At 37.9% G+C, this 19,615-nt stretch overlaps 1 protein-coding gene across 12 annotated transcripts in view; it reads right to left on the bottom strand.

Annotated features, from left to right (window-relative positions):
- SPECC1L (sperm antigen with calponin homology and coiled-coil domains 1 like) overlaps positions 1 to 19,615 on the bottom strand; it is a 114,403-nt gene that overhangs the window by 10,357 nt on the left and 84,431 nt on the right. For 11 of the 12 annotated variants that reach the window (XM_073312791.1, XM_073312790.1, XM_073312798.1 and 8 more), the window contains 2 exons: positions 3,648 to 3,764; positions 889 to 948 (listed from right to left, as the gene is read on the bottom strand). In XM_073312791.1, the coding sequence (XP_073168892.1) occupies positions 889 to 948; positions 3,648 to 3,764 (177 nt within the window). The remainder of the gene's footprint in view (positions 1 to 888; positions 949 to 3,647; positions 3,765 to 19,615) is intronic. The other variant, XM_073312799.1, reaches the window with a different exon arrangement.

Below are 19,615 nucleotides of genomic sequence, written 5' to 3'. Positions count from 1 at the left end.
TGGCAATTCTAGCTGAATTGCTGGAGACATCTACCAGGGCTTGGGTTTCTTCCAATTCAATGGCTTCAGAAAAGTCTTCCTCTTCTGATAATTATTTTCATAATGACAATTAGTAATTCTTTTCAACTCTGCTCAGGAATTTCTTCTTGTAGGAATTACAAAGCCTCTTAACTATTGTTAGAGAAACAGTTTCACAGTTAAAAACTTAATTCATTACAGACCTAGTATCAAATTTTCTATTAATGTTGCCAGTGCTTGATTATGAAGACAAAGAAAGCCCCTCTATCCAACAATAGTTTGGACCATTTGCTGGTCTAACAGATGGACCACAGAAATCATGACCTTCCTACTTTATTGAAAAAAACAACTTTCAAGGGTTTGATTTGCACCTTCAGAATTCTACTAAATTCAAACAATTTGAAATGTAAACCCAAATCTAGAATGTAGGTTGTACCCACAGTTCCTTAAGCCACCAGCACAGACAAATACCAGGCTGTGTAAGAAGCCTAGTATGTCTGCCCTGCAGACTTCCCAGGTCAGAGTATCTGTGAGCAGTTCACCTGTACTCTATTTTAGCTTGGCTGTATTGTTTTGAATATTAATGGTTTCTTTATATCCTACAGTTTGTCACAAGACAAAATACCTGCCCTGTCAAGGAAGAAGCCAAGAAAAACAGAAAAATTCAGGTGAACAGCAATGTCTACATGGAAAAGCAGGCTTCATACAAAATATACAACCATTTTACAAATCACTCTGGGGCAAATTAACTGTCCTCATTATATTGCTTCAGGCCCAAAACACAGTAATCTTTCTGTCACAGAGCTTCATTGTGCAAGGTATAAAAGACATTTAATAAACAGGACATTATCCATTTAACTTAACACTTACCAGAGTGGATTTGATGCCAACACTTTCAGCTGCCTGAAAGGCCAGAGTGAAGTTTCTTCTCTGTAAATGTAATGCAACATTTATATGAAAACAGAAGGGAAACTACTTAAAATTTAACGGACTTGCTGCTTGAAAACATTTCTAATAAAACCCTGTATTGACTTCAGCTAGAGTTTATAACGAAATCACATTTATAAAGATAGATTTCAGAGTAGCAGCCGTGTTAGTCTGTATTCACAAAAAGAAAAGGAGTGCTTGTGGCACCTTAGAGACTAACCAATTTATTTGAGAATAAACTTTCGTGAGCTACAGCTTCGATGAAGTGAGCTGTGGCTCACGAAAGCTTATGCTCAAATAAATTGGTTAGTCTCTAAGGTGCCACAAATACTCCTTTTCTATTTATAAAGATGTGTCACAGGCATCATTCTGTACTAGGGATACATGAATGTCTGTAGGAAGTATTTACTACCTGCTGGATTGGGGTAAAGATTTTTCAACAGTGCTAGGACAGTGATAACTGGGGACTTTAATTTGCCACAGATAAAATTAAAAAAAAAAAAAAACCCCACAAAAGCCAAAGTATCAAATAAGTAGGGAAAGAATTTTGTTAATTCTGGAGAGGGATATGTTTTTACATCTGTTTGTATAAGAAAGATGCAGCTATAAGGGATTGCATTTTAAATTAAATGTTATCAAATAAGGAGAATAAGTGAATACTGAGCAAAGTTTGGGAAATAATAAGTTTAATAAGATTCTAAACTTCAACCATTAGAGGAATTGTTCAAATAAGAGGTAAATATAACTTTTAAAACTTCATTTGATAAAAAGTACAATAGCCTGGCAATGGTAATCAATAAGAGGTACTTGTAGCCACTTCTATAGAGGTGGTGGAGATGCACTCAGGAGAAATATATACCTTTATTAATCTATTCTAGGTAATCCTATAGCACTCCTTAGAGTAGTAACAGATACCATATGAAATAAATCTTTATACCAATGTCCAATGCAGCTCATGGAGGATTCTTCTCTTAGCTCTTACCAGTCTTAGTGTTTATGTAAAACCAGATATAACTTTAATATCAATATGGATACATGATAAAGATTAAATTGAATTTCAAATAAAATATAGCTCTACACAAGTAAAAAGCTGCAGCATTAAGTCTTAGAAGAAACAGAGGGCTGTAAAGACGATATTTAAAGAGAAAAAAGGAAAACATAAGATATTAAGAAACAATTATTTAATATATACCAATGGACTGAACAATAAGAATCAGGTGATTCATTAAGGTGAAAAATTATTTAATTGTCTATAAAAATGGCAAAAGTAATAAATTATCCCTTTGCCTCTGTTAAGAATTTTTTTTTGCATTTGTCACGGAGATTATTAACAATGCATCTCTGGAAGATGTCTCCGTGGGTACGAATTACAACACATTGGAAAAAAATTGAGATTATTCTTTTTCCCAATTTATCTTTAACTTTTTTTCCTCTAAAACACTGATTTTAAATTTTGCTCTGGAGGAAAGCAATAGACACCCTGAACAATATGGGATGGAAGCATGTTCAACAAAAACACATCCTATCACCCAAAAAAAGGGAATAAACTACTCCAAAGCACACAAGTTGCTGAATTTCAGACCTTTAACATTAAACAACAGGGAACATTTTGGTTAAAGACTACTGAATTGTATCACCTCAACTGAAAGCCCTTTCCACCCACTGTTTGTTATCTCCTCACGTTAAAATTTATGGGTTTCAGAGTAGCAGCCATGTTAGTCTGTATCCGCAAAAAGAACAGGCATACTTGTGGCACCTTACAAACTAACAAATTTATTAGAGCATAAGCTTTTGTGAGCTACAGCCCACTTCATCGAATGCATAGAATGGAACATATAGTAAGATATTATATATACATACAGTTAAGTTGGAAGTTGCCATACAAACTGTGAGAGGCTAATGAGTTAAGATGAGCTATTCTCAGCAGGAGAAAAAAACTTTTGTAGTGAGAATCAAGATGGCCCATTTAGACAGTTGACAAGAAGGTGTGAGGAACTTAACTTAAGGAAATAGATTCAATATGTGTAATGACTCAGCCACTCCCAGTCTCTATTCAAACCCAAGTTAATGGTATCTAGTTTGCATATTAATTCAAGCTCAGCAGTTTCTAGTTGGAGTCTGTTTTTGAAGCTTTTCTGTTGCAAAATTGCCACCCTTAAATCCTGCTGATAATAGCTCATCTTAACTCATTAGCCTCTCACAGTTTGTATGGTAACTTCTAACTTATCTGTATGTTTGTATACATAGAACATATGCAAAGAATGGAACATACAGTAAGATTATATACATATCTATCTTACTATATGTTCCATTCTATGCATCCGACGAAGTGGGCTGTAACCCACAAAAGCTTATGCTCTAATAAATTTGTTAGTCTAAGGTGCCACAAGTACTCCTGTTCTTCTTAAAATTTATGTTCGCTCATTGAAGTCTTCTTAACTTTGTCCCAAAGTTCTCATTTGTCCAATGGCCTCAAATAATTGATAGGTCTTAATTTTATAACCACGCTTAACTAATTTAAGTAATATAGTCATGCTCCCATTTACAATTTTAATGCAACAAGTAATCCCAATTTTGTTTCTCTACCGTTGCATGCCCATCCATTATATGTATTTTTTTTAATCTGTCTTAAGTTTTTTTTTTTTTAAGCTTAACTATATTTTCAGTTAACATAGGCTAAACTGGATATTATAATACTGTACCTTGTCCTGGCTGTTCAGTTCTTGATACGGAATGTGAGCTGGGAGGTAAGTATGGAGGACTGCACAGAAGGCCAACCCATCATTCCAACTGCTGCTGAAGTTTGTGATGTCAATATTCTTTAAGGGAAAAAAAGAGTCTATAAATGATAGTAGATTACCATTTAATACTGCTTTAGAATTTGACCTAAGTGATTAGAAAATTATTATTTATGTTGTACCTTTTACCAAAAGAATGCCAAAGCACTTTAGAAATGGAGATGCAACGAAAACTCTTTCAACTTCAGTGCTGAAATGGTCAGAGACCAGAATCCAACACTACTGAGGGTGACAAATAGACCAGCACAGGAAAGGCAGATTAGTTCTGGAACTTAATTTGCCTTACTATCCACAAAAGATACATGACACACGTTAGCAAATGCTTTTGTGTTCCTTTTAGACAGTAATGTTTCAGTGAAGAACATGTTAAGACACAAGCAGAAACAAATTATAGATACATACCTCTGGCCTGGTTTTGAAACTCCAAAAATATGCCAAGCTGCTATGATGTGTTTTCAAAGCATGGGAAGATCAGATTTTCTCATATTCTACTGTATTACTAATTACGCAAAAGGATTAATCAATGAACACAGATATTTTCTTTCCAAATAAGGTGATAATTTTCATTAGGTAGCTGATGCAAAACATTATACAAACCCTTGTATAATTTACAATGCTGCCAAGTTACGTGAAATATCAGACCTCTTCTATTTCAACTAATTCCTGTTGAAAGATGAGCCACTGGAATACCCAGACATGAAATATGGCAGGGAACCAGTTCCTTGAGTAAGACATAGAAGTAAAATCCTTATTTCTTCACTCTGCCATCCCACACACCACAAATCTTTCTGTCCCAATCAGGAGCTAAGTGGAACAGTTAAACAATTCCCTTTATTCCACAAGAGTTTGTACACAAAGTTGTTGAAAAGAGTCTATGGCCTCTGCCAAAGGAAGTTAGGAACAAGATGCCTGAGTGAGCTTTCTAAATCACTGTGCACTTGGCTGCTGTCAGGAAAATAATGGTAAAGAGGTTACTGCCACCCAAATGGATGGCAGTGAGTTTAGATTCTTTTATTTAAGAACCAGTTAAAAACTGCATCTACTGACCTATCATTTGAGATCTGTATGGGGAAATGTAAACTTCTATATGCCAAGTGAACCCCTCCCTTAACTGGACTAGACAGCTCTGCTATTGCTTTATATTTGATGTTGCACTAAAACAGAAACAATCTGCAGTCACAGAATCCAAGAAACAGCAGATAAATCAACCTTTTCCCTCACAACAGTAATACCAATCACACCTCTTCACAAAAGCCTAATTCTAATCACTCCGTCTTGTTTAATCTCAATCAGAAAAGAATGTACAATACCAAACAGGATAAAAACTAAAGACAATGCAACTTAAATCATGCGACTCAGTGTCTTATCAAGCCAATGAAGATTTTGGATTACAAATGGAAAGTAACAAATGCTGCTACTCTGTGCCCCACTGACCCCCTGAATCTTCATTTCCTACCCAGTGTCAGCTCTTTTTATACAAACTTCACAAAATGCAAGTTCAAACTATGGTGATGTAAGTGTACGTGCTTGGACTCACAATGCCTGCAGGCAGTAAGTAGCCTGTGCCTTGCTTTGCAATCCAGCAGCCTGCTTCCAAACGGAAATAGCTTTGTTTGAACCCCTCAGTGCTGTGGGAATATGTTCTTTACATAGTCTCAGCTTCCTCAAGACACAGAATGGAAAAAAAGCTCTCCCTCCTTGCCCCTCAAACCACCAGGAAGCTGGAAACCAACTGAATTAATTTGATTCAGGTTATTTTCAGGAGATGTCAAAATTAGCTAAACGCTACTTGAATTAGGGAAGAAGGGGTCCTTTCAATTTCAGCAAAAAAGAATTGAGCAAATTTTATACAACAGACAGCACCAAAATTCAAAACAGCTCAGTCAAAGCTAATACAAATTCCTTGCCATCTATTTATTCTAAGCTGCTCTATGAGACCTGCTGCCCCGCAAACCCCCAACTCCCAGTGTTACAGGCACTCCCTGGGACTCACCTTCCCCATCACATTTATGCAGAGAACACAGATGAAGCTACAGGGAGGGGCTCTCCTCATCAAAATGCTTGTAAATAGCCTAGCTTTAAAATGAATTCTCTCTCTCTTAGGCCAGAACATAAGGACTCCCACTGCTGCCTTTCATCTTTGCCAGTATCCTGCTGCAGTCTTGGCTTCTTCCAATGTCCTTTTGATAGCTTTCTATTCTGCTTCTATTGTTCATTTCCATGTTACCCTTGTTGTCTCTTGCTCTGGGGGTTCCAGTATAATACCTGTCTTGTTATGTTCTTTGGGTCTTTCCTCCATGTATGTTCTAGTCACCTCCATTTTCATTCCTGTCCTATCAGTTTCTGTTTTGTCCTCCTCCAGAATTCTTCGTTTGTGATTTTTTTCTGGCCATCTGATATTGAAGATTTGTCTATGTCAGCCGTTTATGAAAAATTGGAGTTTAGACAGCAAAGTCTTAATAAGTCTCCCAAGTTTCAGCATCATCCAGTAAGACCAAGTTTACAATGGTATTAAATATTCAAAGTTTAATTTGGAGGGCAAGATTTCTGTTTCTCCAGATTAGCTTTATTGTTACAAATGGGTGTCTGGCTTTCACTAGTCTGGCTTTAATGTTTTCATCTGTTCCATCTGTTGCATTTACAATGCTGCCAAGTTACGTGAAATATCAGACCTCTTCTATTTCAGTTCCAGAAAGTGTTATTGGTGCTTCTTGTGTGTTGATTCTCACGATTTCAGTTTTCTCACTGTTGATTTTCAACTGTACTAACTGTGCACAGACCTGGAGAATTTATTTTGGCTTGCATGTATCTGTGAGTATAGGATAGCTAGCTGATGTCATCTGCAAAGTCAAGGTCTTCTAACTTCTGTGTGAAAGTCCCTTGTATATCCCTTGGTGGTTCTGTTTACTTTATGTTAATTTTTTCCCCAAAACAGTCAGCAGAGAGCAAAGTTAAGTCCTGTCCACCCTCCCAAAACAACCACGTTTGGCTACCATAATTCATTTAAAATTGATAAAAGTCCCTAAAGGTGCCCATCCCATAACTACAGAGACAATGCAATAGAGAAGACTGACCAGACATACATAAATATCCTTCAAACCTCTCCCGAAGGGCCATGGTTTTTTCGGGGTGAGGGTGGTCACCAAACCAAGTTATAACAAAAAAAGGGCCGTTGGCACACATGCCGGACAAACTGTTACATGGCTTTAAAAATTCTTTAACCCTGGACTTAGCCAAAGAATGGTCATATCACACCTTCTGTGAAGTCTAGGAGGCAACTGTTGAGAAAAACAAGTACAATACAAAGAGGAGACAAAAGTTACTTACAATCAAAGAATTAAAAAATGCAGATGCTTCGTGTAAGAACCTATGCCTCTATTCCTCGCCCCTCCCCCACCTTTTCCTGCAGGGTGTCATTTTTCCCCATTAATACCATTGTGGATACCTCACTTAACCAGACCACTGAATGACGTATTCTTGAATTTCTAGTTAACCAGTGAGTCTCTTAGCAACCAATTACAGAGAAAGTAGCCACTTAATACTGTTTCATAGAATCATAGAATATCAGGGTTGGAAGGGACCCAGAAGGTCATCTAGTCCAACCCCCTGCTTGAAGCAGGACCAATTCCCAGTTAAATCATCCCAGCCAGGGCTTTGTCAAGCCTGACCTTAAAAACCTCTAAGGAAGGAGATTCTACCACCTCCCTAGGTAACACATTCCAGTGTTTCACCACCCTCTTTGTGAAAAAGTTTTTCCTAATATCCAATCTAAACCTCCCCCACTGCAACTTGAGACCATTACTCCTCGTTCGGTCATCTGCTACCATTGAGAACAGTTTAGAGCCATCCTCTTTGGAACCCCCTTTCAGGTAGTTGAAAGCAGCTATCAAATCCCCCCTCATTCTTCTCTTCTGCAGGCTAAACAATCCCAGCTCCCTCAGCCTCTCCTCATAACTCATGTGTTCCAGACCCCTAATAATTTTTGTTGCCCTTCGCTGGACTCTCTCCAATTTATCCACATCCTTCTTGAAGTGTGGGGCCCAAAACTGGACACAGTACTCCAGATGAGGCCTCACCAATGTCGAATAGAGGGGAACGATCACGTCCCTCGATCTGCTCGCTATGCTCCTACTTATACATCCCAAAATGCCATTGGCCTTCTTGGCAACAAGGGCACACTGTTGACTCATATCCAGCTTCTCGTCCACTGTCACCCCTAGGTCCTTTTCCGCAGAACTGCTGCCTAGCCATTCGGTCCCTAGTCTGTAGCTGTGCATTGGGTTCTTCCGTCCAAAGTGCAGGACCCTGCACTTATCCTTATTGAACCTCATCAGATTTATTTTGGCCCAATCCTCCAATTTGTCTAGGTCCTTCTGTATCCTATCCCTCCCCTCCAGCGTATCTACCACTCCTCCCAGTTTAGTATCATCCGCAAATTTGCTGAGAGTGCAATCCACACCATCCTCCAGATCATTTATGAAGATATTGAACAAAACCAGCCCCAGGACCGACCCTTGGGGCACTCCACTTGATACCAGCTGCCAACTAGACATGGAGCCATTGATCACTACCCGTTGAGCCCGACAATCTAGCCAGCTTTCTACCCACCTTATAGTGCATTCATCCAGCCCATACCTCCTTAACTTGCTGACAAGAATACTGTGGGAGACCGTGTCAAAAGCTTTGCTAAAGTCAAGAAACAGTTTGGCAACGTTCAGCCAATATCCCTACTCAGCACAAGCCCATAGTCAGTTGATATAAGTGATAGTTGGCTGCAAGAGCCTAGTATTGAACTTGGAGCTCTGACTTTTCCAAATAATTGTGTAGCTTATGGCAGAGTAAAAAATAAGACAAATTAGCCTGCTATTCTAACAGTCTTCAACATTTACTGTGATTCACTAAACCAACTTTGAATAAGCACTCTGGTCTTATCTTATTTTGTAAAGTGCTCAAATATAGAGAACGTGAGATATCTAGCATTTTGCTATTAGGTTTCCTGGTGATAAGCAGTCTTTTCCCAGTTGCTTTTGAAGTTCACTTCCAGTGGTTATTACAGTAACTCCAGCTATTTGTACGTACACCCAGCCAAATGTGTTTGGTTGATATATCTAACCATTTAGGCATCACTTTGGATTTGGTTTTTATTTGAAAAAATTTTTCTTTGCAGCCGTAAAGGTCACAATTTTTAAACCAAAACTTACATTTTGTAGAAACTGATGGCTCACATGCTCACCACTTCACTTGAGTGAACAGGGACCCCAAAGGCTAGCATTACATCATGGAGCCCAAGAAGGACCTAGAGGATCTGGCTGACATGGAGGTTGGGATTTCCTCTTTATTGCTACTAAGGAAAGATTTTTATTCCTTTATTGGGGAAAACCGTCTCTTGAGCAGTGTTTCTGACAGACAAATGAAAAAGTGAATGGCTTTTTTTTTTTTTTTTTTAAATAAAAAGACCAAGAGTAATATCAGTTTAACAGATGAGTCTATCTGAGGTAGTATTTCATGTGCTGGTAGGGGAATGGACAATCCAAAAAGACAATGAACTCTATCTTCTATGACTTAATTAAATATTAATATAATATGGGTGTACATCAGACCATGAAAATTCTAGTCACTCATTATAGCTAATAAGTTATCCTATTGGTTCAGAATCAAAAGGATGGTAAAGCATTAAAAGCAGCAAAAAAAGTGTAAACATTTATATACAAGAATAGTGATTCCTTTTTGGACTGCTTTCAGAAAAGTGTTCAGATATATCATTAAATCCAACAGACCATTTTCATTCTCTGTAAAGAGATTTAAAAAGTCAAATATACGAGAACTCATGCTTTGCTTATAATGGTTACATATGGTTATATAGTCATATGCCTTTGCAACAGGCTTATTTCAAAAATATTACTCGGATAAGTAGTCAATATATTAACTTTGCTCTTGTTTTTTCCCTAGGACATGAAGACTCTCCCCTGAATGTTATGACTTAAATGGTGGGGTTTTATGTTTGTTTTTTCCCCTAAATAAAGCTAAATTATTACAGAAGGAAGAGTTCTGCTGGCTAACTCACTAATACAGAGATTGTATTCTAAATGAAGTCTCATTGGTTACCAACAGAAATTGAACCTTATTTCTCCAATTGAAGAGAAAGTTACTCTTTCTTAACAGGGAAAGTTTAAAAAAATACCAGTGAGACATATTACCTTAGAACACAGTGAGACATACTTATTGACAAAGTCTCTCTAAAAAAATAAAGCTTTTCTTATCTCCTCTATATTTCTACTGCACACCAAGTATACTTAAACAAATGGAAAGTAGGAATAGTGACCTTGGGAAACTGCACCCTCAAAATGATTTCTGGAGACACAACTGATCTGTAATATGCTCAAAGGAAATGTAACTATAGATCCTCTTCTTTGGGGGTATCCTTAACTTCTAATCCAGGACCTGGCCAGCAGTGCCTTCATCAAATTGACAGGGACTACCTGGATAACAATATCATCCAGAATTATCATTAATGGAAACAAAAGTTTTGGAAGGAATATTAAACCTCATGGCTTCAGATCATAAACCATTCTAACTATTAAAGATTAGGATGTGACTTAATATGTAGGCGCTGGAGGAGGTGGGCTGGAGGGTTAGATTATCTCACATTTGCCTGCTGTGCAGTTCCTATACCTTCCTCTGATATACTGGCTATCACCAGAGATAGGATATTGGACCAGATGAACCTCAGGTCTGATTTAGTATCGCAATACCCATGTTCCCATTGGCACCAAAAGGCGTATAACAAAACACAGATCTATACTTTTGGGCTTGTCTACATTACCTGCAGCAATCAATCCAGCGGGGGTTGATTTATTGCGTCTAGTCTAGACAAGATAAATCGACTGCTGAGCACTTAACTCCACCAGGGCAAGAGGTGCAGACGGAGTTGACGGGGGAGCGTCAGCCATCGACTTACCACAGTGAAGACACTGCGGTAAGTAGATCTAAGTACGTCGACTTCAGCTATGTTATTCACACAGCTGAAGTTACGTAACTTAGATTGATCCCCCCCCTTAGTGCAGACCAGGCCTTTGGTTGCACAGCTGAGAAAAGTTTCCTAATGTTACTCAGAGCAAGGTGTCAGCCAAAAAGAAAAAACAACTGTTTTCTTTGTTAAAACTGCTTCTTTTCAAGTAGAAAAAATTGAACTGGCTCCCCAATAACCAGATACAGTGACTCATGAAAACAGACCAATGAAAAGATTCATTTTACATGATGAACATACTCACTATATCAGATTTTGAAAAAATCTTAATGCCATTGTGACACTGCACCTCATATTCCTCATAGTGATATGATTATGACATAATTATGATGTATTTTATCCAAGTCATGTGCGGTGTCACTGGAAAAGTTTTTTTTACTGAATTGATTTGCTGAATACGATTATCTTATTTGTTTTGCATGTTGTATGCATGTATCATTTTTGTATCTGAAGTTATGAATACTGACTATGTAACTAGCCTCCCCACCAAATCAGCACCCCAGTCTTCCCAAGCACACATATCCCTGTCTCGGATCACTTTTTGGGAGAAAGATATGTATTGTTTGTGAAGAGGCAACTCTTTTCCGAAATTCTCCTGACTTCTTTGACCTCCTTCTCAATCTGAGTTTAGGCATGAATATGGAAAGAAAACCATGTCTATCTGATCTCCTGAAAATTGTCTTCTAGAAATGGATGGTCAGGTGTTCACACTTTTTTTTTTTTTTTTTTAAAAAGACCTCTTAATCATACCACTGAACTCCGATTGTGGCAGATGGTATTGCTGGAGTGGTTCATTTTTTCCTCTCAGAGATCCCAAATGGTGGTACTGGACTCATCTATCTCAAAGGTTCTCCTGTTTTGCAGGGATCTGTGCTCTCATCCTTCCTGCTCAATATGGGAGGCCACTAGATGAGACCGATGCTACAGTTCTGGCTGCCATGCCAAGTATGCAAATACCACAGCCTTTTCTTACATCCACATGAAAGGTCTCTTGACTCTCCCAGTGCTTGTCAAAGACTGCGGCTCAAATGAGTTCCAGTTGGTTGATGATCAGTACTACAAAACTGAAATGATACTGATAGGGGCACAATTTGGAGAGGGCAACAGGGGTGATGTCTGACCCTATGACTAGGTGTGTTTGTTCCACAATATGGGACTGCTTCTAAATCACTGATAATTTCTGGAGTGCAAGATTGCATACGTAGCCACGAGCACCTTCTTCCAATCTGTGTTTAGTGCCTTTGTGACCTCAAATCAGTGCAACTTTACATGAGGCTGCTTTTGAAAAAACACTGAGAAACTTCAACCAGTGCAGAATGCAGATGCCTGTTTCCCTCCTGGTTGTCTCACTGTCGTGAACAGTGATAAAACTCAGTTCTGTAAATCAATTATGGGTGCAATGCAGCTTCTCTCTTTCCAGAACACTCCAAAATGCAACTCTCTGAGGGGTCTTAAACTATAAATGGATCGCTTGCCATTCTGAATCCCAATGAAGCAATTCTGACACAAAAAGTAACTAGAAACAGCTAAGTTCTAAAAGAGCAAAGAAGAAGGCAAACCCCTCAGAATATACTAACCCAAATGGCCCATTAGAAACCAAGTTTGATTACCTTCAGATTACCCAGCAAAGTTCCCCTATTTACTCGGGGTTTTGAGAGACTGAAATGCAGAGGGATTGTAGGGAGTTATTTTGATGAGGATGAAATTTGTCTTCGTTTTTGTTAACATGATTTAAGATTATCAGATCAGCACATTCTAATAAATCAGAAAATAAATATTCTTGAGAAGTGTCATATAACTATCAAAAGAAACAGGATCCAGATCCTATTTCTATTACTTGAGTTGAAACTGCTGTTATAAGTGTTTTCTACAAGTTGTATGTATATTTTCCTTTGAATATAAATCAACTGAATAAAAATGAAACCTTAAATAGAAAAATCAATATTTTTCACCGGTTTCAAGGGCAACTAAATGCACACAACACCTGGTCTTTATATATTTACAAAAGCACCAGGTTAATTTGAAGAGACACAATGCATTATTTTTATGCACATTGGGCAAGAAGCCAATATCATTTATGACACCACAATTAAGATTTATGGACAGATTTTTTTGCCTTAATTTTTATTTGCCTCTATACGCTCTCTGGTAACTATAAATATACCCAGAGCAATGCATGCAGTCTCAAATTCAGGCTGATTAAACTATCACTACAATAAAGTTTAAAACAAAAGAAGCTTTCTGACACCATAGTTTCCCAATAAATAAATGTAAATGTGATTTAAATATAAATATTAATAAAGATAAATATTTAGCACATGCAGTATTTTCATCTTCTTGAGTGCCAAGATTAATTAATCTTCTGCACTTTTGTGAGGGCAAGCAGCATCCCCATTCTACAGATAAAAAACTGAGGCAGAAGTTAAATAATTCATCCAAAACACAGACCACAACTGTTAAGAGTTGGGAACATACCACAAGTTTTCTAGTCTCTCAGCTCTGTTTAAGCTATGCTGCTCTCATTTTTTTCTGAAAGATGAATCCCTTCTAGAATGTTTATAGTATATCAAATTATTTTGATAACAAAATGAATTCCTAATGGAATAAGACACAGTATTTACCTTCATATTAGTCTTAAACAGTGCACATTATTACCCTTCGCTTATTCTTTTCTATAAATGCAATACTAAAAGTAGTTTAATTTCAGGACAGTTTTTTTCCATTCTAATTGGAACCACTGGCTACTAGTGTACTAGTAACAAGCTGCTCAAATGCCAGTGTATTGCACACACACTATTTTAGTTCAATAACTGTATGGCCTCTAGTGTTAAACATCACAGAATTATAGGGCTACGCTGGAGGCAAAAGGAGGGACCCTATTGTTAACCAAAAATTATGAACATGGTGTTATATGTAGTACCTTTCTCTTATTCATTCCGATAAACAAAGAGCCAACTTTGCTTATGCTAACACAAACCAGATCACTGAATGTGCCAGAATCCAAACCAGGGATTAATTATGAAATGCTTTTTCATCAAGGGAAGGAGAAATATATTATACTAGCTCTGGCTCTCCATGGGATGAACACTCAATTTGAAATCCAGTGAATTTCAAAATGTAAGGTAGAATTAGTTTCAAATCCTACACCTGTCTGAGTCCCGCTGGAAATTTTTATGGTTTTATAATTATATTTTTCCTCCCCTTTCAAGTGCCTTTTTCTGTCCCTTCTTGCTATGCAGAAGACAGGGGGAAACTGAGTACATGCAAAACACTAGCAGAAGCACAAAAAAACCCTGAAAAAAATGGAGAAAGCTACTTTTCCTTTTAATATTGTAATTACAATAAACTTAAATGTCAATTGCATCAACAGTAGGTAAAAGTTTTCACACAGAGTGTGAACTTTAAGATGATGGCTTCCCTTTAATACACACAACTTTGAATCTTTTAGGAATGTTTCATTATTTTACAGTGAAAGTTCAAAGTGTAAAGTCAATCTGAAAGTGACTGTTTCCAAAAGCTTTATGTAGGAGTTAAGAACAATGTTCAGAAAAAATAGAGCAATCCCCACCTCTCTAAACCATTCCTGTCAGTTCCAGCTTCTCTTAAATAGCACATAGAAAACAAATCCATCTTCCGAGAACGTTAACAGAGCCAGAAAAGCCAAATGGAAGGGGGAAAAAAGCCACAATGGAAGGAAACAATTAAGGGGACCTGCTTCTGTTTACCAGCTGCTTTGTATGTTATGGATGATTTTTATTACATCTAATTAACAGGAGGTACAGCATGGCCTGACGGGCTGACTGAACAGCCAGGAAAGGGACAACTTATAATTTGAATGAAAATCTATGCCCCAAAACATATCCAATTATATTTTCAGGAAGCACGAATACAAAACTGGCATATTTAAAGACAGCAGAATAGTAGCATTGTTGGAGAACCTTCATTATGATGAACTCAATCTACTTTAAAGCTCCACTTTCTTCTATTTAATTTACACTAAACTCTATTCCTCAGGGAATCAATAACAGAAAGATGTCAATTTAAGACCTCCAACAAAACTTCTTTGTCATAGATTTGTATCACTGGCTAAACTCAGAGGAGTCTTTCCTACTGAAATCCAATCCAGAACATTTCTGGATGCTGTTTCAGACCATACAGAGTTAAAGCAATAACCACAAAGGGATGGGTTTCAAGAAAGCTGTCAATCGAGAAATAGAGGACAAGTGGGTCAGGGAGGTTGGAGTACATTTACATAAAAAAGATGGGAGAGCATCTGTCGGAGTATTGGCGGCATTTTAGGAATTAGCTACTGTATTGTAGTTTAAGTAATATTTATTAGTTATGTGAAATCATCTCTAGTATTTGAGATAGATAGTTCACGAAAAAAATCAACTCTATAAAAAGGGATTAGTCTTAAAAAACCCTGATGTCATAATAGGCTTTCTTTGGAAGGCAGATATAAAATGGGGATGAAAGAACATAATTGAGTTCTGGTTTTGTAAAATCTTTACTGTGGGCAGGGACGTGAGAGAAAATATGAGTCCTCATTTCAAACAGATCACAGATTTTATAGCACATCGCACTTAAAAAGCTTCTAACCAGTGGGTTTGTGGTTCTCATAAGTAATTAAATTTCCAGCATTTCCACTGTGAGCCAAAATTCTTGTTTAACTGTACAAGGCAAAGCAGCAGCACCGGTCTGACTGAAGCAAAACATTGCCCTGCAGCACACTTACACAGAAGGAGACCGGAAGCTGCTCCAACAAGAATGAAAAGCAAGAATGAAAAGGTGTGGTCACCTGAGGATAAATGCATTTTACTGGTTAAATGAGCAACTGAACTATTTTTAAACTTCATTATCTCACATGTACAAAATACCACACTAACATAGTGCTAATTCTAAAATTTTCAGCAAAGGCGATCAGCTACTGGTCTCACTCACATTTCTCCTCTGGCTCTACGTATGCTTAAAAGTAATATAGTATCTTGTGTAACTTCTAAGAAGGAGCAGAATACCATTATTTATGAAAGACTGATGTTAAGTAGGTTATCCGTGATAGCCTCTTTTTGGCTAGCTCCACAACTAAAAACCATGGAGATCCAACACAGTTCACAGCTGCAAGTTACAAACCAAGTAGGAAACGTGGTCTCACTTGACTATAGATACTATACTTTGATCATGGGGGCGGGGAGAGGAAGATATACTTACACATCAGCTAGTCCTCTGAACCTAGCTCTGTGTCAATAGGAGATGGGAGACAAGACACTGCCCAGACTCCCACACTCAACTGAACTTGGCTCCTAACTTAGGAGATGGAAGGAAATGAGTAAAAGACAAAGGCTCCATTCCCCTTGGCCCACATTGTGGCAGCTGGTGATAGGACACTGGAAATCAAAAATTAATTTTAAAAATTACAGCTTTGCCAGTGGCAAACACCTAACTCTGCACAGGCTAAGAAACCCCTTGTTACTATAGCAGCCAGCAGTGCCACCTGAGCTCAATAATTTTATGACTAACATGTACAGTTTTGCAAGATGTGTTAAAATAAGGGAAAATCCAATCTCATGTTTCACAGCATAAGCTAATTTCCAGAGAGGTTACGAAGTAATTTTGTTCCTTTCAGCAATGTTTAATACCAAACAACCCGGTAGGTACATTATGGTTTTTGGTTTAGTTTCCAACTTCCTCTGACACATCCAGAATGACAAATGCTGAAGGCAAGACACCATACTTCATTGACCAACAGCTTGATCAATCCTGTATTCCTCTCTGAGTTTTGCTTCCACCTGTTCACATTGCAGGTCCAACAGCACATTATCCATTAGGCTCCTGGGTGCTGCAACACCAAAAACTGCCTCCCTTCTCCCACCTGGTGCTATTCATGCTTGGGACTGCCTCCCTCCACTGCTGGGATCAGATTCAGCTACCATCACCAGACTCTTATTTCAGACTCCAGCGAGGAGTGCCTATTGCTAAACCTTGATGTGATCCTTTTGCCTGTCAGTCCTCGCAACCATCCCTGAATGTGTGTGTTTTGCATTTCCATTCTTGCACTGGGATACTGCAAGGGTGACAGTCTGCAGTTAATGCAAACTGTTATTCAATCTCTACTCGGTTGGGAGTGGCTGGCTCTCAATCCCTACAGTAAGCAGACATTAGGGGGAGCAGAAACAAACATTTCTGGAAATTACTGTTGGGATCCACAGCAGTCCCAATTATCCCCTCATTCCCAACTGCCATGGAAGTGAGCACCAGACAGACAGTTGGAAAAGGCAAATTCCAAGTCAGAGCCATTGTTTGTCTTACTTTTCCCCATTACAATATTAACGACCCCACTGGTGTTTCTTTCCATGCTGAAGACTCATTACACTCCATTTGGGTGAGACACGACCCACAAGGAGTAATCTCTTTTTTCAGCAGTTTTTGGCTAGAACTTCATAAGTGGAAATGCAGAGAGTGGAGTTTTGGCAGTCTGAATACTTTGATGACTCAACCATCCAGGACCAAGGAAAGTTATGTGTAACCTAGAATATTTTTATTTGAATAAAGCCTTATGTTGACAGAGAATTTTGCCCATTTCATTCTTCCCTACTTTATATTCTAACCTATTCAACTCATCTCCAATCTAGTTTAGTGTTCCAAAGACTTTCCTTGTATAAGAACAGGTTTTAAAAATAAACCCAACTAGTTTACACTCCCCACTTCATTATGTTTCTAAAGCACAGTGTTCTAGGTTCATTCTGCACAAGCCAATTAAGCACACATGAAAACATTTTTTTTAGTTTGGCGTTACATTCATTCATCTCTTAACACTCAATCACGATGCAAACCATACAAAAGAGGCTGACCTTTGGTTATGGAATTAAGACTAGGGATGCTTCAATTTAAAATCGTATGTTTGGTTAATAAGAAAACTGTACCTTTTTTTGGGATCCATTTTTGAAGTCAAGAAACTACAACAAGAGTCTGTGGTACAACATTACCTCTGGCTCAAGAACTCTAATTTCACTTTCCTCAAAGATTTTCAAAACGTCTTCTTATTTGGTTCCACAAAGCAAGTGAGCTGCCATAAGAACCTCTACAGGGTGTCTAGTGACCATTAACATAATTAAATAAAGCCAAGCAGCATCTTCAGAAGTTATCTATCTCAGTGCTTAGACTACCCTACCTATCTACACTAGGCCCAGGCAACCTCAGGATAAACTAATCTATGGAAGTACTAAGCAATATTTAAACAAAATTGACCTACCAAATCCCATATCCTCTGGATGGCATCCAAACCACTTTTTTTTTTGGCATGAAGTGGGGGATGAAACCAATAAGGAAATAAAAGATTCACCCCTGCTACAAGGAAGAATGTGTGATAGAAGAGAAAGTGATTGTATTTTGAATGACAGAATATTTGACACAATTTAAAGATTCTGCTTTTATTAAAGTTATTTAAAGCATTATCTATCATTCTTTCCTCAGTAAGATAGTAGGTTGGAACTACAGTTAACAGTAGATTTCCCCTTGGGCATCCCCTAACTCTATACCACAAAATGTACTGGGGCAGATATCTCCAAATTTGCAGGAACATGGCCTGATCTTAGGACCATTTAAAAAACTAAAAAAATTATCCCTCCAAAATCGTCATTAAGCTACATTAAGGTGTAGCTACAGCTGCAGGCACATATTAGCAACTTCAGTGAATACTACCAAGTGAAAACTCTTAGAAATCCAAGAACTATGCAGTTAATATTGCATTTCTCATATCAGACACCAAAACTATTTCAACTCTGCCCCTGAAGTAGTGCCCTTAGTCAGAATCTTATACTATCTTCTCTAGCCACATCTTCATTTTACCACTGACTACAAAACCTAGAATGCCTTAATCTGAACAGCACAGTGATAGAGTTGCTCTGCAGCCTTTTCTTACAGTCCACACAATACACAGAGAAGAATTTTACAGTGTCCTGATTAGAAAAATAGCACACTGAGGCAATCATTCCCAAAACCCTATTAAAGGCCCAAACCTGAAAGGTACTCATGGCACCCAACATAATTTTTCAAGCAATTATCCAATTGTCAGTACACAGAATTAGCATAACTATAATGGCTGGGTCACTACAAAAAGTAATTTTTCCTCTGTTGATATTCACTCCTTGTCAACTGTTGGGAATAGGCCACTTCCACCTTGATTGAACTGACCCCATTAGCACTGACCCCATTTCACTCCATGCATCTGATGAAGTGGGTTTTAGTCCACGAAAGTTTATGCCCAAATAAATGTGTTAGTCTCTAAGGTGCTACAAGGACTCCTCATTGTCATTACTATAAACAAATTTCATGTGTCATGGATTTAGAGCATTAACACAAAAAAGATCAAAGATTAGTGTGGCAAAGCAGCACACTTGGGGCCAAACACAAAGAAAGATAATAAATTTTATAATTACGGAATACATCTTTTGAAACTCCACAGGCAAAGAAGGGAAGACAGTAGGTGTACCGTACTGGGTGCTCTGTTTGAATATAGAACTAACTGTGCTTTCCTGGGTTTATGTTTGTTATTTAACTACAGTTCTTGGAAGAGAATATGCATTTAAATCACTTGTGTGCACACTTACAGTAATATATGGCAATATTAATAAATACTGATACTCATGAGCCTAAAAATTAAAATTTGTTTACTTGTCCAGATGGGGTACTTGCTATGTGTAGTAGTAAGAACTAGATATACAATCAGAAAGAATATCCATTTATTTATTTTATTGCTGAGCTGCAGGTCACATTACTGAAAGCACTATATTGTGTCAAAGTTAACAGGAGTTATGAGATGGAATAGTTGGTATGGTATGCATGAAAT

The sequence above is a fragment of the Lepidochelys kempii genome, chromosome 15 (genome assembly GCF_965140265.1).
Source record: "Lepidochelys kempii isolate rLepKem1 chromosome 15, rLepKem1.hap2, whole genome shotgun sequence".
Taxonomy (NCBI): Eukaryota; Metazoa; Chordata; order Testudines; family Cheloniidae; genus Lepidochelys; species Lepidochelys kempii.
This window is presented reverse-complemented; position numbering and strand designations above follow the sequence as displayed.